A 22,500-nucleotide genomic window follows, 5' to 3' on the forward strand; every position below is an offset into this window, starting at 1 on the left:
CCTGCTCAGGGTCACAGGTGTCTGAGTGGCCGTTACAGTCACACGGCTCACAGTTACCCAGGTACAGACCGTTACCGGAGCGGGTGTAGCCTGGGGAGCAGTCCTGATACACACACACACACACACACACACACACACACACACACACACACACACACACACACACACACACACACACACACACACACAGATGTACAGTAAATAATACAGGTACAACAACAGGTATGAGGCATAATAACACTTATTAACTGCACTGCAAAACTGAGATTTTGTCACTCACTCACTCACTCACTCACTCACTCACACTCTCACTTACACTCTCAATCCTTCACTCACACTCTCACTCCTTCATTTGTTCAGCCCAACACCCTTCCTCACCTGGCAAGACAGCCCCTGGTAGCCAGGCGGGCACTGGCACTGCTCCACCTCCAGGGCCTGCTGCAGGCCGGTGAAGTTGGGCACGGCCACCTCCATGCTGACACCGTAGATGGAGGAGGAGCGCATCTCCGTGTCGTAGGAGGCGCGGATGAGCACGTCAGCCAGGTCGGCCAGCACCATCATCAAGTGCTCGCGCGTGGCGGGCATGCCGTCCGGACGCTGCCAGTGTTCCTTCAGAGACAGACATGCACATACACACACACACACGCACACGCACACGCACACGCACACGCACACGCACACGCACACGCACACGCACACACACACAGACACAGACACAGACACAGACACAGACAACAGGCACACACACCCACGCACACACATGCACACACACACAATTATGAACAATGAGAGAAAAGTACAACCGATCACTCACTACTGATACACTACAGACAAGGCTGTGTGTACAGTATTACTTGAGACAAAATTATGACAAAGTTAGTTGTTATCAATGAATAAATGATGAATCTAGTGTATTGTGTGACCCCGAGGTCTTTGGCATATGTGATTGACATTCCCCTCTTGGTTAGGCAACACTGCAGCTCAAGTTCTCACCTCTCTGAAGATGACCTCAAACTGCCGTGACTCCCGGGGGCCCCGGCTTCTCTGCCAGGGCTGCCGTGTCACCAGGGTGATGTCATTTCCCTGAAATAGAGCAAGCACGTGAATGTGTGTGTGTGTGTGTGTGTGTCTGACTGTGCGTGTATGTGTGTGTGATGTCATTCTAGTCATTTTTGTTGTTGTCATTTGGCAGATGCTTTTGTCCAAAGTGTGTGTGATATTTAGGACCAGAGTGCATACTCACAATAATCTGAACATCGATATCATCGATAAATGTTCCTCTCTGTCCGGCCACATATGAGATGATGTACTTGAGTTTCCCACCATATGAGCCAACCTGAGGGAGGGGACAGGAGGGACACCCACAGCTGAATTAGTACAAGCTCTGGTCTTTCGCCTCAGTCCAAAACAACACGTCCTCAAGCAACAGAGTTTAAGCCTTTAATACAAATCAGATATACTCATCACCATTTTTAAACATTGTATTTCCAGATATATCGCCACACTATATTTTCACTCTGCATTGCAAAGCACTTTAACTGACACACATGTTCACCTTCCTCGGTTGTACAAAGTCATGAACTGCTGGTCTGAGATCAGTGTGAGCAGGACCTTTCCCACCCAAAGCCCCACTCATGCTGACCTCTAAAGACTGAGTTGCCACACAGAGGCGCTGTGGGCTCAGTGGGAGAGTTTAATATGTACAGGTTGCCGGGGTTACCTGGTCCCCTCGGTAGAGCTCAGGGAGGCGCCAGAATAGCATCTCCTGCAAGGGGGCGCCGGTACCAGTGGTGGCCCCGGTACCAGTGGTGGCGCCGGTGCCGCGACGCACCGTGGAAGACTGGCCCGGTGGAGGAGGGAGGAGAGGAGTGAGAGAACGAGATAAAGAAAGACAGACAGAGATAAAGCAGGGCAGAGCATTCAGGCAGAGCAGACAATGAAAGCAGCAGGTGAGAGAGACACTGAGAATCCAATGTAAACACCTGTATAGACTTGGCAAACCTGTTGACTATTCTCCCTCTGCTACAGTAGATGAACAACACACTACAGTATCAGAGAATGCTCTGATGCAAAGGTTAGGTTATTTTTAAGAGCTTCTATGTTGTAATATCTCAAAGCAACCTGACCTCTCGTTCACCCTCTCTCGTCTCACAACAAGGCATCCAGACATAGTCGGTCTGATGACTCACTGGGTAACACTTTAACTGGGGTTGGATTACAGCTTGATCATTAACTTCACCTGTGAGGCTGGAGCCACAGGCTGTGTTGGTCCCCAGTGTGAGGGCAGCAAACAGCTGAGCTATTTAAACACTGACTCACACTCAGGCCTAAAGGGCAGCAAATTAGTCATATAGAAAAACACCCTATGGCGCTGTGACACACACACACAAACACACACACACACACACACACACACACACACACACCCACACCCACACCCACACCCACACACACACACACACACACACACACACACACACACACACACAGACACAGACACAGACACAGACACACACACACACACACACACACACACACACACACACACACACACACACTCCCCTACTGCACTGAAGGCCTTACTGTGGAGGTGCCCTTTATGGATCCACCCATAGCCCCCCAATCAGAGTCTGTAGGGTAACTGGGCCAGACTCTGGGGTGAGTACTGTACCTGTGCTGGGTGCTCTGTATTGTGAAGGTGACCCGAGGTGCCAGGGGCCCCTACGGTTTTGGTACGGCCAGAGGAGACACTGGAGGCCTTGACCCCCGAGCCTGGAGGGTGGGCATATGGGGAGCCCTGGGCCCCGTCCCTGGAGGAGGTGTAAGCGATGGGCGGGGGAGGCAGTGGGCGGCTGAAATTGGAGAGGATAGCCCAGACATCCTCGTCTTGCTGCTGCGCCTCATCGGAAGGCCACTAGGGCGCAGGAGACGGAGTGAGCCACAGTAGTGCTTTTCTTAAGGGACTAGGGGGAGGGATGGTTCTAACCATGCACAAAAACGAGCAGGGCTGCATGCGAGATCATGCTCAGGAGTCAGGTTAAGGTGTTATGACACAGGGGACGTCAGAGGGGGCTGAATTATTAAAGCAAAACAATGTGGCAGGCTGGCTCCTCATGGGCCTCTGACAACATTATTTTTCCATTGCTGGGGTTTGTCATGAGTTAGTAGTCCCTCTGTAACTTCCTTCATGCTAGTATTCCAGTGCTCCACTGACAGTCTGCCACAGCTTGGAGAGCCAGAGGGCAGTGGAGTGGTTAACTAGGAGGGGCAGTGGGCAGGTTTATGGGAAGAAGGGAATGAATAGTTTAACTGGTTTACTGTGGGACTTTTCATGGGGGGGGGGGGGGGGGGGGGGGAACTGCTGGACCTCTTTAACGTTGGGAAGCACTGAAACAGTTGCTTGAGCAGAGCCCTAAATTGTTAACAGGAGGGGGAGGAGTGCTGGGAATGTTTACTGTAAAAGACCACCACATAAAATGAAGCAATGTCGATGTTGCAACTGTTTAATAAGTAGTATTATGTTCATTTACGAAACACATGCAGGTGTTGGAACACACAAAGGATTCCAAAACGTCAAACTATTAGTTGTGGTGAGCCAGTGTTGTTGTTCATCTACAATGAACATTTCTTTTATGGATTACATTCAAGTGCAAACCATCCAACAGACTGAGCAACTCAGCATTGCTTGGATGTCTATGGCATTCCTTCAGAGAACTCTTTCAAAGGATCTTGTGAGCACAGTGAGTAGTCAGGGTCAGTGCAATTAGCTCACAAGCAAATATTCACACACACACTTTACACACATACGACATACAAACTCTTTATCTAAGCCTTTTACCTGGGGTGCTCGCCTCAATCGAGCCAACTTTTTGGTTCCTTCCTAAAAAAAGGTTGTAGTCATAGTTACTGGTATTTCAAACAGAAACATCTGCACTACAGACTGCTCATCCACCAATGAAACTCGAGACGTTTCCGATGGAAACACATTGGCAATGTGTTTCTCCACATTACCACGGCCACACTGGACCTTGTAACCTTATTGCCTAAAAGTGTTTGACCTGAACACCGGATCTCTGTTCACCTCTGTCTGCTCTCTCGGAGGAAAGGAATAAGTTCTTCACCAACGCAAGGAGGAAAAGAGAAAGCATGAAAAAGGGAGACGGCTGTACAGAGACACAGAGAGTTTGTAAGAAGAACTCAAAAAGAAGAGCGTGGAGGAGAGTAGGCCCAGGGGAAGTGACAGAGCTGTCTGAAGGTAAGGTGAACACTACCTTGTCTCCCTTATAGAGTGCAGGCAGTTGCCAGTAGTGGGGCTCCTGGCTCAGGTGCTGGAAGTGGCTGTAGGACAGGCGGGTGCCTTCTGTGGACACCTCCACGCTGAAGCCGTTGGTGGTTACCGTGCTGCCCTGCCGGTTCACCAGCGAGAAATCGTGGAAGTTTCTGGGTGTGAAGGAGGTGGACACCTAGCCAGATGAAGAGAGGGGAGGGGGGTGGGCATTTTAAGCAATCAATCTCCCAGAAATCCAGCAGGTTAGCTTCCTGGTATACAGTTATGGCTTTTAACCTCTCCCAACCCTCTTTCGTACCACATCTCTGTAGTAGGTGGAGCTGGAACACTTCTGGACCACGCCCATGCAGAAACAGGACAGGCAGCCATCTTTGTTCAGGGGACTCAGGTGGAAGCTGTTGGGCTTGCAGCTGGAGCAGTATGGACCCTCCACGTTCATCTGAAAACACACAAGGAAACAAAGATACACACGTAACCACGTGTTAATGAGAGAGTCGGCATGCATAGAGAAGGTCTTAAAATGCAGGTAAAACACTCTGCTGTCATCCTCTTGCCTTGCAGCGGCAGGCACCGTTGCCACTGCAACCTTCACTTCCTTTGTCGTCGCACTGGAAGCAGTTTCCTGTAAAGAAGATAACATTTGAAAGTCATCAGGCCAGACAAAACGGCCATCATCAGCGGTTATCTCTGTGAGGAGTACCTCCTACAGCAGGGAAGCACTCGACACTTAAAGGCACCCAGTGCAACTTTCGAGGCTTAAAAATAAACATTCAATTTCTAGTCTTTTTTTACATGTAGTAAGTTTCAATAACTCCATACCATTACATATCGACATTCAAGGAGCAAAGATAACAACAACAATCGCCGCCATTTTCTTTATTTTTTGTAACCTACAATAAATAAACCAGGATTCCAGTCAATGGAAAAATGGCCTCTCCCCACCGGCGATTGTTGTTGTTTACGATTTTCTATCAGTTCTCACCACACAACGACGTCTCATCTTTGCTCCTTGAATGTCGATATGTAATGGTATGGAGTTATTGAAACGTACTAAGTGTAAAAAATACTAGAAATTGAATGTTTATTTTTCTTTGAATGTTTATATAAAGTTGCACTGGGTGCCTTTAAGGTTGTTTTGGGAACACAAACACTTACCATAATTTTCTCGTGAACAGCTCCGTCCGCTCAGTGGGTTGCCCACGTAGCCAGGAGCACAGCTGCAAAGAAAATGGCAACAATCTCAACACCATGTCAAACAAATGTACTTAACTATGAAACTCCAATGAGTCCACTGTGCCTAACATGCAGGAGCATCCGGTGTGACAGCAGGACACTGAGCTCTTGGCATATTGAGTTGCAAAAGGGGAAACCAAATGAATGAGACCAACACACAAGAACAAAGAAAAGGATATTCCAGTGGAAACGATTGCTAAGCAAGAGTAGGAAACCTTGCAGACCAGCTTTTTAAAAATTGAACAGCACCAGTTTGCTTCCTCAAGGTACCCCCTAACCTCACTGACTCCAGTGTCCTATAAAAGACATCAGAACACCCCGTAAAGACACAACACAGAAAGAGAGAGAGCCTTACAACAGTTCCATCTCAACCAACCAGTGGAGATGGCTATAGCTCACTCAACATGTTACACATGTTGAAACCATCGCTGCAGTCACACTGTAGCATTCAACCAACACAGCAAGAGCATCTACACACCACTAGAAGAAAAGAATCTGAAGGAAAAGAAGCAAGGCAACACTGAAATGCTGCAGAACAGCTCTACCCTTTGGGGACTTTAAGCTGGAAAGCCTCAGCGCCCATGCAGACCCGACCCCTACTCTCAGAGCTGGTCTGGGCCAGGGGGTTCTTCAGTGGTCCTGAGACTCTTACCTTCTCACTGGAAGCTCCAGAGATGTCCAAAAAGAGCAGCCAGCAGACAAGTGGGAACTTCATAACTTAACAACTGGCTTTGAAACACTCATGTGTCTTTCATTAATTTTTATGAATATATGGTTAACTAATGCATGACAGAGGGGTCCAAGGGTCATTGCAAATGGCAATACATGGCCAACACAACAGACAGCAACAAAAATAACTTGTAAATAAACATAAATGAAATATAAACCATAAATTCTATTTACAAAAAATGGACGGCCAAGAGTTCAAAAAGCTCCTTTTGGGCAAAATGCCAAGTCCAACAATGCATTTAAAATATTGCACTTAGAATGGTTGAAGATCAAATAATTAAAAATTGAATTGCTATTATTGGTCAGCTTCTTGGTGACTAGAGATTTATCTTCAGTCAGCCATGACGGTAATGATCGCTCTTTTAAAATGCACAAAATTCAACATATAAATCTATCCATATATCCAAGATTGGTTGTATATACATCTTCTACCATCTTACAATGGTCAACTCTATATAGTTTCACTAAATCCTTGTCCTTGAGGTAGTCCATGACAGTATTCAAAAAGTACTTAAAGGCGCAGTCTGTAATTCTAATCCTTTTTGTTAGATTAAGTGATTCGATCCTCTAGTTCTTCTAGTTGTCTGTTCAGTGTTTGCACTAAATACAATTCTGATGTTCATACAAAGTCTTGGTTCTGTAAATGTGAAACAAATATAGTGGCTCGAATCGAGCTATAGACAATTCCAGGCAATGTGCTTCACACAGTGCTTCAGCAGCATGGAAGGGTGGGGTGTATTTTGATTGGCTGTTGAGCTCAAATATTAACAACATTTCGCAAAACAAAACCCAATTACGGACTGCATCTTTAAAAACCCGTCCTGCAGCTACATAATCAAGACTATACAAGTAAACATGTCTGTTTTTATATATACAGCTTAACATGAACATACATGAACAGAAAACAGTTAATGGAAGCAAATACGCAAGTTAATATGTTACTACAATACATCCAGTGTATGGTACTTAACAACATGATTAGGATAAATAATTAAAATAATTTATATCAAAAATTAACTTTTTTTCTTTAAACATTTCAAAACCTACCTAGATGTAAGCTTAACTGGCAGTTTGCTTTAGACTATTGGGTGTGCATGATGACTGTGACCTTCCTTTACCAGAAATCTTATGCTTTTCCAATAGAGACTTTAGCCCATAGTTTTTACTGTTATTGTACACATAGAATAGTGATATGAGCGTCAACAACAAAAACTCCTTCAGTCTGTTCTGAAACTTGGTCTACTAACTAGCTAAAATAGTAGCACAATGCATTTAGAATGCTAGTAAGCAAGATCAGTTCTCCAGTAAACTCATAAAATACATGTTTCACTGAACTTTAAAACACTTTTCATGGTACAGGACAGAAAAGGCCCTGACAGGTTGTGCACTGAGGCTAATAAATAAGGATCCATTATCCCTTAAACATGTAGATGTTTTCATTGCAGAAGGCATAATGAAATTCATTCTCAAGTCCTCTAAAATGTTATTATAGGATGTCGAGGCTCACAGCCTTCTATATTTGAATATATGCAATTCCAGTGAATGTAGTTGCAGAGGGGGTGCCATATTGTTCAGAATAGCACATAAGTCAGCAAAGTCCTGGCTGTGCAAGATACCAAGATATCCATAATGCTGAAGTTTGTCAAATCAGAACACGGCAACCTTTTTTCAGTTTTAATGTGTAAGTGAAATCATAACTTCATGTTAATGTCACAAGAGAGACCAAGGTGATCATTAGGAATCAGGGAGGATTTTGATGGGGACAGCCAGCCTTCCGAGAACTATATGCAGCTCAACATTTGAGGCGTCCTTCTTGTTGCCCTTGTTATGTCCCTGAAGAATACTGAGAAGGTCCAAGGCACTGGACTGTGGCTGAGAGTGTTGCCTGTTGTTGGGACTCACTTTGACTTTTGTGTCTGACTCCTTAAGGGGATTGTGTGAGGAGGAAGATTTCGGGATGGATTCCCTTGGGCTTGTTTTGTGTTTTGACTCACTTGGACCATTCTGAAGTGGGCTATCTAACTGATATGACTTTTCAGCTTTGCCATTTTTATGTGAGGGTTTTCTAATGACTAACTCTGTAGGAACTTTGCCAGTCTCCTTCTGTCCACCAGCTTTATCGTCATCATAAGTCCTCTTAGAGTGACGGCTGCCCTCTCTCTTGTTTTGGCTCGAGGACTTGACTGCTGTTTGCGTCTTCTTCTTGGTTTGGCTGGAGCCTCTAGATGCTGGTTGCCCCTCTGTCTTCTTTAGTTTAGCAGCCTTGGCACCTGATTGGGGCTCTTTTTTGCTTTGACTGGAAGACTTCACAGTTGATTTGTGACTTTTCTGCGTCTGACTCGAGGCTCTAGTTGCGGATTTGTGCTCTTTCTTTGTTCTGCTAGATGGCCTGGCTGTTAATGGGTTCTCTCGCTTAGTTTGTTTGGATGGCTTGAGACCTAACTGAGGCTCCTTCTTGGTTTGACTTTGGGCCGTGTCTGCTGATTTGTACCTTATCTTACTTTGGTGAGGAACTTTGGTGATTGACGTGTCTTTCTTGCTTTGGCTAGGAGGTTTGGTATCTGACTGGTGCGGTTTCTTACTTTGGCTAGGAGGTTTGGCAGCTGACTGGTGCGGTTTCTTACTTTGGCTAGGAGGTTTGGCAGGTGACTGGTGCTGTTTCTTACTTTGACTAGGAGGTTTGGCAGCTGACTGCTGCTGTTTCTTACTTTGGCTAAGAGTCTTCGATACTGATTGGTGACCATTTTTGGTTTGGCTAGGGGACTTGACTGCTGATTGGTGCGCTCTCTTGGCTTGTTCAGTACCACTGGTTGCTGAGTGGTTCTTTTCCTCTTTCACAGGAGATTTTTTCTTATGAGATGGCGGCTCCACTTGAAACCTTGTTGCTGTTTGTAGTTCTCGACCTTGTATTTTTGTACTGGCAGCCTTGGTACCTTGTGTGCCAGTAATGCTGTGGACTTTCCCTGATGCCTCCTTACGAGGAGCCCTTGGCTTTTGTCGTTGAGTTCTTGACTGAGAGCCGACAGCAGTAACACTAGTTGTAGTAGTTGTTGTCTTTTTCTTTGAGGTTGAGGATTTTGATTGTTCTTTCTTTGAGCTGCTTGCAGTTTTACGCTCTATTTTGACAGGAGATGGATCCGTTTCTTTGCCCCTCTTTTGAGCTTTGGTCCTTTCCTCTGGTTTAGAGGGAATTCTGGGATTTGACCTTCTTGTCGCTGGTGTGGGTATACTTTTAGGAACAGGCACTCTGGTGACAGAGATGGGCAAGAGTACTCTGCTGAAAGCTGTGGTTCTCCTGTGAGGTTTGGTGGGAGCTGTGGAGGTAGTGGTGAGTTTAGGGATCACAAGGCTTGGGGGCAGACCTCTGCTCTCGTGTGTGGAGCGGGAGATGTGCCTAATGCGTTTGATCTTGTTCATCTCCTGCGCCAGGGCGGTGAATCCATCTATCAAAATCTCCAGTCTGTCCTCCAGCCGGTTCAGGCGACTCTCCATGGTGCTGTAGTTCCTGGTCAGAACCTCCACTCTATCTGCCACCCGACCGTTGGCTATCAGACCCTGCACCTGCTCAAGCTGAGTGCTCAGCTCCTGCTGCTGGGTGCCCATAATCTGAAGGGTTTCTTTCATGTCAAGCGTGTTCCCTTCCAGCATGAGCAATCGCAGGTTAAAGCGGTCCAAGTAGTAGCGTATCAGGTAGTCCAGGCTTCGCTCTCGGCTCTGTCGGCTTGGAGGGAATGGTCGAGATGCACCCGTGAGTCTAACGGGGAGACGGGGCCGTTGTGTCACTATGACCCGGCGCTGCGTTGGGGACAGTAAATTGCGGCTTGAGTGCCACCTGCTCGTGGGACGTGCGGTCACCTTGTCCATGCCAGTGGAATGAGCACCACTTCCATCCACCAGAATGGTGCTCTCATTACTGAAGAAGACTGTGTCCTCACAGTTGCCGGGCATATACCCCTCCAGGTAGAGATCTCCACAGGTTTCAGTAGACCGGCTGCTCCGTTTCAAAATGTCAAGAGCCAAAAATCAGAGAGCGTCTCATCAAAGCCTTCATACAACCTCCCCCTCCAGTCACCAAACTCCCTTTGCCACTCAGATGGAGTGGCAAAGTTGAACAAGCCAGAGATATTTTACATGTCCCTTGCCACCATGACGTTTATGCCTTTTGGATCTAGTGTGTAAAAACACTACAGGCATAAACACTTGACCACAGAAGCCCCCTGATGCCACAAATCTCATGTAATAAAGCACAACCGAGCACAGGGCTGCAGAGAGGAAAGCAGTTTCTATAACTCAGAGCAAAGCACTACAGCTGAAGCAAGAAAGAGGGAGAGATTGACAGTGTGATACAGAGCAAGCAATCAGGCAACTCAAGGAGCTCATCCACCATACTACACCACCTTTTAACCACATCCAGTCATATGTGCACCAAGAGACAATACACATATCCAAAAAGAGCAGACTTCTTGTGGCTACAGCCAAACCCAACAAGAGGAATAAATATATCGGCAAACAAGAGAGCGCAACATCTCAATTCCACTCATAAGAAGATTAAAAAAAAACAAGCAGAGACGTCTGCAGATAAGTGCAAGTGAAGAAGTGGTGAGTGTGTGACACAAAACTGCCTCCATTTTATAGGCAGTTTGATACAGATAGAGAATCAACACTCTCTGAACGGACTATGCTCAGTGAACCAGATTACTATGCTAAGCGAAAAACCTCTAGAAGAATGTACTTTAAGGATAAACTGTGTTGAGACACATGCCTTAAGAAGAAAACTGGAAATGTCTATAATTACAAAACTGGTAATGACACCTGCAAGTAGATTTTAGAGGTAAAAACTGTTGTATGCTACACACTTACAAGAAAGATTAGAAACAACCGCTGTATTCATCTATAGTATCCCTATCATTTTCCTTAGGGGGTAATTAAAATCCATCTGAGATCAGTCACATTACATAAATTCATAAATACAAGAATAACTTGACTAGGGAAGCACCTCAGATTATCACTCAATAATGCCACTCTGTTTGTTCTTATATAGGCATATAGGCATGTGTGTGCTGTTTTTAGTTAGTGAATGATTTTGTATGACTTGCTTCATAAGCTCTAATTCCGTTCCTTTTGGAAAAGCAGTCTGGGGATTAGCAACTCTGGTCATTGGAGGTCTCCATAAAAGACGTTAGAGAACCAGAGGAAATTGACTAATTTTGTGTTCACCAGGAAGACCAATCAGCTATGCTTCAGTAACTGTCGGTACCACACCCTCACTAAGACCTCTCTCACACTCTGGGATGGGCGGCATTAGTTTTCGCTTCTCCCATCCCTCCCACACTGAAGCACACCGCTAACCCCCACACCAAGCTCAACATGCTGTGAGCCCACACCTCTCCAGAGGCACAAGCTGGGGTTAGGGGTCACTAGCACTGCACCCCCTCCCCCCAGTGCCACTCTCCATGTCCAGCTCATGTCCAGCACATGTCCAGCACAGTTAGCTCACCTCTCACAGCGGCGACCGGTGTAGCCTGGTGGACACTCACACACGGGTTGGCTGTCAGCTCCCTGGTAGCAGGCGATAGGAGGCCTGCAGGGTAGACACACACAAAGCCATGAAATACAACCGAACAACCTTCTAATCTTTGCTTAGTGCTATGATCCTGAAATAGAGGAGGGGACTCACTGGCCAGTTAACTGGTGGCAGGGGCAGCGTTGGCATGCGTTCGGTCCACCGGTGGCAGGATTGCCGTAAAATCCGAGTTTACACTTGTCACAGCGGGGGCCCTCAGTGTTGTGTTGACATTCCTGGAGGAGGACACAAGACAACAACCATTTCTGACAAAGGACTTCAAATTCATCAAACTCTATTTGCATAAATGTGTGTTTGTGGTGTATGTGTGTACAGCATATAGCCTACAAGTGCATGTTTGTGTTGGGTTGTGTATATGTGTGTGTATGTGCACGTGTCTGCGTTTTAGTGTGAGAGAGAAAGAGAGAGTGTGTGTGTGTGTGTGTACTGACTCACCAGGCATGCTCCAGTCTCTGGGTCACAGCCACTGGCGTGTCCATGGCAGTCACACTTCTCACAGGTGCCCAGGTAGAGGCCTGAACTAGTGCGTGAGTAACCCTCTGCACATTCCTACACACACACATACGCACACGCAGACACACACACACACAAAACCATCACAACACAGACCCACACACAAATAACAGAGATAGAAACAGGAGGAACTTAAAAGAAAAGGGTATTGTACTGTCATTAGTGAGTGTGTTACCTGACAGGATGGTCCCGAGTAGCCAGGAGGGCAGGCACACTCTTCCACCTCAAGTGCTCTTTCATTTCCTGTGCTATGGGGCACGGCGATGTCCATCTGGATGTCTGAGAGACTGCAGACACACACATGTGAAACGTTATCAGACAAATTGATTGTCAGCTCTTACAGATATCTGAGCACTGGATTGCAAAGATGTGAGTCAGACACTTTGTCTCAGACACTGCAGTAGAGGCAGTACAGTGTGTATGTGTACCTGCTCTCCGCCATGTTGTCTGCATAGGTAGCTCTGATCATGAAGACTGTGACATCTGCAAGAGCCATGAGGAGGTGCTCTCGAGTGCATGGCTGTCCATCAGCTCTCCTCCAGGCAGACTGCAAACACACACATACAAAAAACACAATCACACACACAAACACACACACAACACACACACACACAGATTTGGATTAAGTCGGACATATTACATGGCTACAGTAAAACTATGGGACAGGGTTCTAAGACTGACATCAGGATGTCTAAGGAGTTGTGGACTCTGGTGGTGTAAAGGTAGGGGAAATGTTTGTGTGTTTGTTGAAGTAGGGCAAGTTGAAAGGGCTGAAGAGGAGACACCCACCTCTCTGAAGGTCACGGTCACAGAGGTGGGCACGCGGGGCAGAGGCTTGCTCTGGGAGAAGTGTTCCAGGAAGATGCCGTTGCCCTGGAGGACCACGTCTGCCTTTCCGTCAATAACCTGCGTGCGAGTGCGTGGCTCGTAGCGCACCTTATAGCTCAGCTCCCCGCCATACGCCGTCACCTGTGAACAACACAAGCACACACATTAAGCAAACAAGGTAGACTTTCGTCACATGGCAAAACGTATTTGTATCGTACATACAATATAGGTATGGGAGTTGGGGAACATAAGGGTTAAGACACTGGTGGTGGAGGTGTGAGTGGCGACAGTATTAGAGAGGGAGGAGCGTTGGCCTCTGACCTTGTCTCCCCTGAAGCTCTCGGGCAGGACCCAGTAGTAGATGTCGTTGGGCAGGGAGTAGAAGGTGCGGTAGACCACCTCAGCAGACCCGCGCTGGCTCAGGCCATCGGTGATGGTGCGGCTGTTTGCCGCGTTAGAGAGGGAGAAGAGCTGCCCGTTCACACCACCACGCACCTGCAGGGGAAGACGTGTCAACACACATGCCTATTCACATGCTCTTGTGTGTGTGTGTGTGTGTGTGTGTGTGTGTGTGTTTGTGTATGAATTAATACGCTTGTCGTGAGTGTGTGTGTATGCATGTGTGAGTGTGTGTGTGTGTTCACCTGTTCCTTGGACCAGATGTTAAGTGCATGTTTGTTTCTGTGTGTGTTGTTCATGACTGTGCATACTTGCGCGCACGTGAAGGTATGTTTCCGCATGGGTGTGTGTGTGTGTAAGCATGCGTGTGAATGTGAGTGTTTGGGCAGGTGTGTTCTCACCTGGTCTCTGGTCCAGCTGGAGCTGGCGCACTGCTTGGTGACGCCCATGCAGAAGCACCGCATGCAGCCCTCGGGGTTGACGCCGCTCAGGTGGAAGGCGCCGACCTTACACTCATCACACAGTGCCCCCGCTACGTTAGCCTGGGGGGGAGCAGCCAAAGGAGAACTTAGTCTTCACATACAGGTCATGTGGATACACCAACATTAGTCAGGGAATGTCTGCTGATTATATATGTCCGCTGATATTATGTATGTTGTGTGTGCTCTCCACCTTGCATTGACACGGTCTGCTGTTGGTGGAGCTGATGGTTCCCCTGTTGTCACATTTGGAGTTGGCTGTAGTAAGGAAAAACGAAAATGTGAGCGAACAGCCCAGAATGCAAACATGTTATTGCCCATCAGAATCACCTGGCATGCCTAAACAAATATGGAAGAAATCAAGCATGTAGTGAATGTGCTTCACAAGGAAGGAATCAATAGAGGGAACTCACAGTTAAAAACACATTTGCCATTGGGCTGCAGAGGGTTCCCCACGTAGCCAGCAGCACATCTGTAAACATGTCAACAGCACATTAGCATTGAAAAACCATCCATAAGATATTCAATATATTAGGATGATGATGATGATGATGATGATGTTGACAAGGATGCCACTTCCTCACCGCTCACAGCGTCGGCCAGTGTAGCCAGTCCGGCAGGCATCACAAGTGGCCTGAGAGTCATGGTCCATGAAACAAGTATCTGAAAACCTACACACACACACACACACACAAACAAACACACACACACACACACAAACACACACACACACACACACACACACACACACAGACACACACACACACAGACACACACACACACAGACACACACACACACACACACACACACACAATAACTAGTCATTTACTGAGCATTTCACACACAGCTTATTGCCCCAGGAAATTAACATTATAACAAACATAACTGTACAACAACCTTAATAAGAGACATTTAGAGATAAGCGTGGCACTGACTGGAAACCTAATTAATCACTGAGCTTGAGCTTAAGGTCAACAGATTGGGTAAAGATGAGGTCAATACCTCAGAGACTGTGTGAGTGTGTACGTGTGTGAGTGTATAATGCCACGGACAGTGCTCTCTCACCTTCTTGAGGTCTCAGTGTAGGGGCAGGGGCAGGGCTTGCAGTCATCTGGGCGGCCACGTGTGGGGTCCCCAAAGTACCCTGGTCGACATTTATCACATTGAGGACCCTCTGTATTATGTTCACAGCTCTGTTGGGAAGCATGGTGTCAGTACCTGCACGCTCAGTAGTACACCAGTCAGTGTGTGTGTGTGTGTGTGTGTGTGTGTGTGTGTGTGTGTGTGTGTGTGTGTGTGTGTTTGTGTGTGTGTGTGTGTGTGAGTGTGTTTGCGTATGTGTATGTGCAAAGAGCAATGTCTCACCAGGCAGTGCCCGCTGATGGGATCACAGGCACTGGCATGTCCGTTGCAGTTACAGCCGGCACACGTGCCCAGGTACTGACCACCAGAGACCCGCTCAAAACCAGAGGCACAGCTCTCACAGGACAGGCCGGAGTAACCCGGTGGACACCTGAGAGAGAGAGAGAGAGAGAGAGAGAGAGAGAGAGAGAGAGACAGAGACAGAGACAGAGACAGAGAGAGAGGCGATTACATTATGTGTAAATTGTTTCTTGAACATGAGGAATATAGGGAATTCTGATTTTGTATAATAACAAGCATATGTAACTGTGTGTGAAGGTGTGTACATGTGTGTTTTTGTGTGTGTATGCGTGAGTATGTGTGTGTGTGTGTGTGTGTGTGCATGTGATCAAGTGTCTTTTTCCTCACCTGCACTCCTCCACATCTTTAGCATGCCCATCCAGGCTAAACTCTGCAATGGTGGTATCCATGATGATGTCACTCAGGGCCACGCTGACCATGTGGTTGTCGTAGGTGGTGCGGATATTCATGCTCTCCAGGTTGGCCAGCGTCATCATCAGGTCCTCACGGCTCACCGCACGACCAGACGAGTGCTGCCAGTTTTCCTGCAAAGTCAAGCAGACTATCAGACACCACATACACACACACACACACACACACACACACACACACACACACACACACACACACACACACACACACACACACACACGTCCTTTTCCTAACTCCCACCTCAATCATATACTATAGTAGCTCGCCTCTCACTGCTCCCTGCTCACATGTCCCTCCACAACGCAAATACATGCACTACACACACATAAGACAATTCAGCTGACCCTCAATAGACACATCTCACAAACACACTACCCAAACCTTTGCACATACATTAATCAACACCACATACACTCACATTATCCTGCACATTATCAGTACATCAAATCCATACATTATAAATGTGCAACTACATTTTAAAGATACAAACATTGCCCCCTGCCTATGTATCCATCCACAACACAAATACATGCACTATATACACACACATATATAAGACAATTCAGCTGACGCACAATGAACACACCCAAAACACACTTCACACAGTCTTCACATTCATACATTACACTGTGCAACTACATCCTACAGATGTAATGAATGACTCTCAGGCCAGCGCCCCAGGAGGCCTCACCTCCTTGAAAAGGATCTCCTTCTCATTGGTGCGCTGTGCAGGGATGGGGCCGGCCTTCTTGTAGAGGAGCCTCTGGCCGTTCCCCACCAGCATCACGTCTGGTTTGTCAATGGACTGGGACAGGCCGCGGGCCAGAGTGTAGCGGATCTTATAGTGCAAGGTGCCACCATAGGAGTCCACCTGGAACACACACACACAATCTAGCTCATACCTCATCTTAAGTCATCGGTTAGTCATCTGTCCACATTATCTTAAGTAGGTGTGTGGCAGTTTGTGATATATTATATAATTATATAAAGACTTATGTGTTCAGAGAAATCTGTTTATAAATACAGTATATACAGTATATATAGACACACACAATTATAGATTTCTCTGAACACATAACTCTACTCTGCTCTACTATGAAAATGCCTGTGTCCAATCTAAGGCCATATAACTCCTGGACCCTTTCTATATTTGTGAGAGGCACCTTGTTGCCGAGGAACTGTCGTGGCAGAGTCCAGTAGGACTCCTGGCTGAGGAAGCGGCGCGACAGGTCTACCAGCTGGAACTCCAGCACGTCCGGGTTGACCAGCATCTGAGTGTCGGTGAGTGGGGGAGTGCTGGGATTAGACGGGAACGTCACATTCACTCCTGCCAGGGACCATGGGAGAAAGAGAGAGAGAGAGATGAAAGGGAAAGAGGGATATGTAAGGCAGGTGTGTGGATAGAGACACTGTGTTCTAATGTATCATACAGTGTGTTTACTGTTTATATATGTAAGCACATCTGCATCTACTAATTGGAAAAGCACCAACCTTTGAAGTACACTGTATAAAGTAAACACTTAACATAGTACTCTAGGGATCCAATCCTGTTGAATGATTGGAGTATGTTGGCCTACTGACCTACCAAATGGTTTTAAGGGTACTTTAAAGTGCAGTGTATTGAAATTTGTATGATATTCCAAGGGCAGTAAGGACAGAGATGCCCATTACCTTTGTAGTCATCCTCGTCGGTGAATCTGAGAGACATCTTGTTGCGGTAGCGTCCCGTGGCCAGGCAGGTCTTGGTGATGCCAAAACAGAAACAGGGCATGCAGCGGCCCGCTACAGTAAACTGTCCGTCAGGGCAGTTACCTGGCAACAAGTACAGAATGCTTAACAAAACTAGAGGACAGGGGAAGGGGGTGATGAGACAGTGGTTTAGATCAGACCTGTGGACGTGGGGGTCCTCTAATGCTACAGTACCCATCGCTCCCTCCCTCTCTCCCTCTCTCCCTCCCTCCCTCTCTCCCTCCCTCCCTCCTTCTTCCTCTCTCCCTCCCTCCCTCCTTCTTCCTCTCACACACCACATAAACGGACAGGTACCTGGTTTTTGAATGAGAGTGAGGACGCCATCAGGAATGGCGAATACCAGGCCTTTGGCATTGATGGCCTCACAGGTGTATGCACCCTGGTCTCCCTCCTTCACATCCCGGATGGTCAGAGTGCCACGGCCATTCTCACTTGTCATAGAGATTCTAAACACAAACACACACACACACACACACACACACACAGACAGAGCTTGGATTGTCTCATCGCTACTGTGTGGGCATAGCTGCACATAGCTGGCTGAAATTGTTGATCAAGTGTCCACTGATCGTGAAAAAATGTGTGTGGGAAACAAACTATGGGCTAAAACTGTGGGTGGAAAGGGAATGTTGAGTATCTGATCAGCACAGTGTGTAAGTGTGTGTGTGTGTGTGTGTGTTTGTGTGTCTGTTGATGTGGGTATCTTTACATGGGAATGTGCATGTGTTCATGTATGGACAAATGCGGTTGTGTGTACCTTGAGTAAGCACACTGAGTGACCTGGGCTGTTAAATGAACTTCACCATGGAGTATTTCAGTCCAAACACACAGGTCATTAACACTTCAAAATACACATGCAGCACAAGTCCCAGTCCCCCCCGCCTTGTGTGTGCTGTGTGTGTGGGCTTGCACCACGGGTGGAGCAATAAATTCAGCTGTTGCCACTGGATGAGCTCACTTGCAATGGGGGAGGACAGTGTGAAAGTCTCCATCTGCCAGCAGAGAACCATCCTCTAACTGACTGACTGAGTCAGATGCCAGGGGGTGTTTTGATAAGAGAAAAACAAGTGGAAATCCTGCAGAGAGGATGGTATTATAATATGACCTCTACCTCCCTCATGACTGATGTCTAGCCTAGTTCATCCCTTACCAGCTGAGAGATCCCCTACCAGCTGTCCTCTACCGCTATCATAAAGACAGGGGCAAGGTATCTTGGAAACACAGAGTAAATTTTACTCACAAGTACATCTGACATCAGCACCTGAAGACCATAAAAGACAAGCAGAATCAACTATGAGATTCAGAGGATACTTCTCTGCAGCAGACTCTGCCTGTGAAAGCCCAGTGCTCACTACCTCCATGAAGTCCTGAGTTTAAGCAAAACACAGGGCCATTGCCCATCATCTGGTTCGGAAGGAAGTGTGTTGTCTGCACAACCTAAAGCATTTATCTAGGTAGCTTCCTTTCGATCAACAAACAAAGCATACTCAATCAGGCTCTTAACTCTTTTGGAGTGTTCGAACATGAGCTCTCTCCAGAACATGCCCTGCACATGGCCGAAGCTGTGATCCACCGCGCAGCCTGCATCTCATTGCTCCTAGACATCTGTGAGGGTCAAGGTCACTTCAAGCTGTCACGTCAAAAATCTGGCGAAAATTTACACCTTCATCGTTTTCCAGCAGAATTCCTAAGAATTCGCTGGAGCAACAGGGTCTGTGCACAATATATTTTGCAGATGGCAGGTTTGTCTGGAGCGGCCAGACAAACGTCACAAATGAAAACTGCGCCTGACCAGATTGTGCGTGTGAGCCTCCGCAGCTGAGCCAGACAGGGGGCTGAAAGACAGACGACTCGTTAAGGACCACACTTGCAAGGTTGCAATGCAAACACAGTCCACCATGTCCGGGTCAAACTGGAGACAACTGCGCCATGGGGGACCATTGCCACTTCCTGGCGAGGACAGAGGACAAACGGCAACAGAGGAAGCAAAACAAGAGGAAATGCCACAGGTCACCCCCTCCTCCAGGACATCTCCCCTCACCACATCCAGCCTACTTCAGGAATCAGCAGCACAGGTCACCAAGACCAATCTGCAGTTACATGAGGATTCACTCACAAGGACGAAGCCAAAATCTGAAACAGCCAAAACATGTGTGTGCATCATCATGGATGGTATGCATGACCTGAAAGTGTGCATGTCAGTGTCTGTGATCTCTTGCTGCAATTAGGCAGCATGAAGCAGGAGAGAGAACACTAACGAACGTCAGGTGCAGAACCTTCTGTCTCCCACCTTTCGCACCATGTTTTCATTGACATCAAAGCATGGCAGCATACTGGTTTTTAGGTGAAGCAGAACCCATTTAAACATGTTTAAGGTGCCATATTGAGTGTGTGTGTGTATGTGCATGTGTGTTTGTGTGTGCAATTTTGCCTGTATTCCTGCGATTGTGTGTATCGATTCTTTTATTGCGAGACATGAGTGCATATTCATATTGAGTATCAGAGAGTGTGACTGTGTGTGTGTGTGTGTGTGTGTGTGTGTGTGTGATGGTCTGGGCCCTCACCTGGAGCTGGTTGGGATATGGCCCCAGTTGAGTCTCCAGGTGATGATAGGGGTGGGAGTTCCCACTGCTGCGCAGTTGAAAGTGACGGTAGCCCCCCGCTCGGCCCGCATGGACTCTTCCGGAGGACTGGTGACGGTGGGTGGAACTAGGATGAAAGAAATGTAACTTCAGCCTATACACAACTTACTCACACACACAAACCACAAGTCATGCCCTAAACAGCAACACAAGCACATACACTGCTACAGCCCCACACACGCACACACACACACACGAGCAGTCTCTTACCACAGCCATACTCATCGGAGCGGTCAGGGCAGTCAGGCTCCTCGTCACACTGGTAGCTGGCTGGGATGCAGGTCCTGTCACTCAGACACACAAACTGCTCTGGAGCACAGGTATCCCCGGGCCCCTTTGTGGCTGTAGGAACACACACACACACACATATATATATAAAACCACACACACACACACATACACAAAGACAACAACATACACACAGTGTTTCTTTTGTGTCTTTTGAAACTATCCTATTACCACACTGACAAAACCATGATCACCTTCTACTGTGCTTTTATTGCGTTGATTTGTATCTTTTTGTAGCTTCAATGTTCCAAAAACCAATTTTCTTTCTCTGTATTTTAATTCCCCTCTTCCTGAAACAATCTGGTAGAGCTCATGTGTCTTTCACTCCCCCCTACTGATAAGCCCAGTGTGCTCTGATTGTTCCAGCAGCCTTGTACAGATGATTTAGAAGCAACATTTATTTATTAATTTGTTTATTTTTCTTTAGTTTTTAGTGGTTTAGGAAGGATTGGAACCCTGAACACTTTTATGTGTGTCAATTGTCTGTGCTGTTTGTTAAATGTGTGACAAGATGGATGCTGACTCGTCAACTATACACCAAATCTACCTACGGTTACAAATAAAGTAACCTGAACCTGAACACAAATACACACACACAAAAAGATCCATAGTAAAGAATGTGAGGTGTGTAGAGGAGGGGAAGAGTCGGTAGGGAGTCAAAGAGCTGGGAGAAAAACTATGAGAAAGAGATAAAGTGAGAGATGCATAGAAAATAATAGAGAGGGTGACAGAGGGAGGGATAAAAAGAGACAGAGAGTGACTCACGGCAGTTTATCTCATCAGAGTTGTCCTGGCAGTCATTGTCTCCATCACAGCGCCAGAGTTTGAGGGCACAGCGCCCGTTAGCACACTTAAACTCGTTAGGCTCGCATGGAGAGGGTGTGCCTGCTCTCACACACACACACACACACACAAACACACACACACACACGTGCATGCATATGCACACACAAAAACACACACAAAACACACACATGTCTATTAGCAAATCTAATAAACACATTAGCAATGCCGATTAGGATAAACCTGCTGTGTGTTGGTCGATAATTATTGTGTTATTATCCTTTATATGCGCATGAGAGATGTGTGCACGAGAGTGTGTGTGTCTTGTGTCATGCCTCTCCCCTCCTCTCGTACCACATCTGAGCTCATCGCTGCCGTCGCTGCAGTCTCTCTCTCCGTCACACAGGTACTCTCTGGAGATGCACTCCCCACTCTGGCAGGTGGCCTGGTCTGATCTACAGGGTGGGCGTTCTGGACCGGGCCCAGGTGCAGGACCCACGGGTTGGACAGGGCGGACGGGCTGGACAGGGCGGACGGGCTGGATGGGAGGACGTGGAGGGACAGTAGGTTCTGAAAAGACACACATACACACAGAGTAGTAAACACACATAGAAATAGACACATTTATACGATAGTAATATCTGCGCGGCCTAGGACTGTGCAAAGTGTAGAGAGAATGGAAGAAAACTCATGTACTCGTCTAAACCTAATACCTTAGTTAGTTACCAAACAAATCTACAACACCAGCTCCAAACTACTCCAAACATATCATTGATTAATGTGAATGTTGTAACACCACTTAGGCAGACATGTTTTTATAAGTAATGAGCTCTTGTTGCCAGGCTACAAGAAAACTCCTTTTTCCTTTGCTTCCCTTTTTGCGCGTAGGAGATACTGTAAATATAGTATAGTATACTGTAAATATAGTATAGTTTACTGTTAATATAGTACAGTATAGTGTTAGTATAGTATAGTTTACTGTTAAAATAGTATAGTATACTGTTAATATAGTATAGTATACTGTTAATATAATATAAATGTCCTGAAATACCTAAAATATCCCTTTCGATCTGATGCTATGTCACCCTTTTGGACAGGTCATGTTAACCTTTCTTTTCAATAAAAATACT

At 46.8% G+C, this 22,500-nt stretch overlaps 1 protein-coding gene across 16 annotated transcripts in view; it reads right to left on the reverse strand.

Moving 5' to 3' along the window:
• hspg2 (heparan sulfate proteoglycan 2) overlaps positions 1-22,500 on the reverse strand; it is a gene marked incomplete at its 3' end in the record, with an annotated part of 88,453 nt that overhangs the window by 32,018 nt on the left and 33,935 nt on the right. For 10 of the 16 annotated variants that reach the window (XM_080853947.1, XM_080853951.1, XM_080853954.1 and 7 more), the window contains 33 exons: positions 21,725-21,940; positions 21,353-21,472; positions 20,510-20,641; positions 20,222-20,366; positions 17,952-18,103; positions 17,580-17,720; positions 17,072-17,235; positions 16,600-16,779; positions 15,825-16,021; positions 15,420-15,567; positions 15,120-15,247; positions 14,638-14,724; positions 14,467-14,525; positions 14,247-14,311; positions 13,976-14,116; positions 13,497-13,670; positions 13,137-13,316; positions 12,776-12,894; positions 12,523-12,634; positions 12,270-12,383; positions 11,928-12,049; positions 11,748-11,831; positions 5,444-5,505; positions 4,843-4,910; positions 4,587-4,727; positions 4,272-4,463; positions 3,839-3,880; positions 2,672-2,914; positions 1,721-1,840; positions 1,244-1,336; positions 994-1,083; positions 379-609; positions 1-103 (listed from right to left, as the gene is read on the reverse strand). The exon at positions 1-103 is cut by the window's left edge and continues 11 nt beyond it. In XM_080853947.1, coding sequence (XP_080710073.1) covers positions 1-103; positions 379-609; positions 994-1,083; positions 1,244-1,336; positions 1,721-1,840; positions 2,672-2,914; positions 3,839-3,880; positions 4,272-4,463; positions 4,587-4,727; positions 4,843-4,910; positions 5,444-5,505; positions 11,748-11,831; positions 11,928-12,049; positions 12,270-12,383; positions 12,523-12,634; positions 12,776-12,894; positions 13,137-13,316; positions 13,497-13,670; positions 13,976-14,116; positions 14,247-14,311; positions 14,467-14,525; positions 14,638-14,724; positions 15,120-15,247; positions 15,420-15,567; positions 15,825-16,021; positions 16,600-16,779; positions 17,072-17,235; positions 17,580-17,720; positions 17,952-18,103; positions 20,222-20,366; positions 20,510-20,641; positions 21,353-21,472; positions 21,725-21,940 — 4,365 coding nt within the window. The remainder of the gene's footprint in view (positions 104-378; positions 610-993; positions 1,084-1,243; positions 1,337-1,720; positions 1,841-2,671; positions 2,915-3,838; positions 3,881-4,271; positions 4,464-4,586; positions 4,728-4,842; positions 4,911-5,443; positions 5,506-11,747; positions 11,832-11,927; positions 12,050-12,269; positions 12,384-12,522; positions 12,635-12,775; positions 12,895-13,136; positions 13,317-13,496; positions 13,671-13,975; positions 14,117-14,246; positions 14,312-14,466; positions 14,526-14,637; positions 14,725-15,119; positions 15,248-15,419; positions 15,568-15,824; positions 16,022-16,599; positions 16,780-17,071; positions 17,236-17,579; positions 17,721-17,951; positions 18,104-20,221; positions 20,367-20,509; positions 20,642-21,352; positions 21,473-21,724; positions 21,941-22,500) is intronic. The other 6 variants (XM_080853944.1, XM_080853946.1, XM_080853950.1 and 3 more) reach the window with 5 other exon arrangements.

This window comes from Sprattus sprattus, assembly GCF_963457725.1.
Source record: "Sprattus sprattus genome assembly, chromosome: 16".
NCBI classification, from domain to species: Eukaryota; Metazoa; Chordata; class Actinopteri; order Clupeiformes; family Clupeidae; genus Sprattus; species Sprattus sprattus.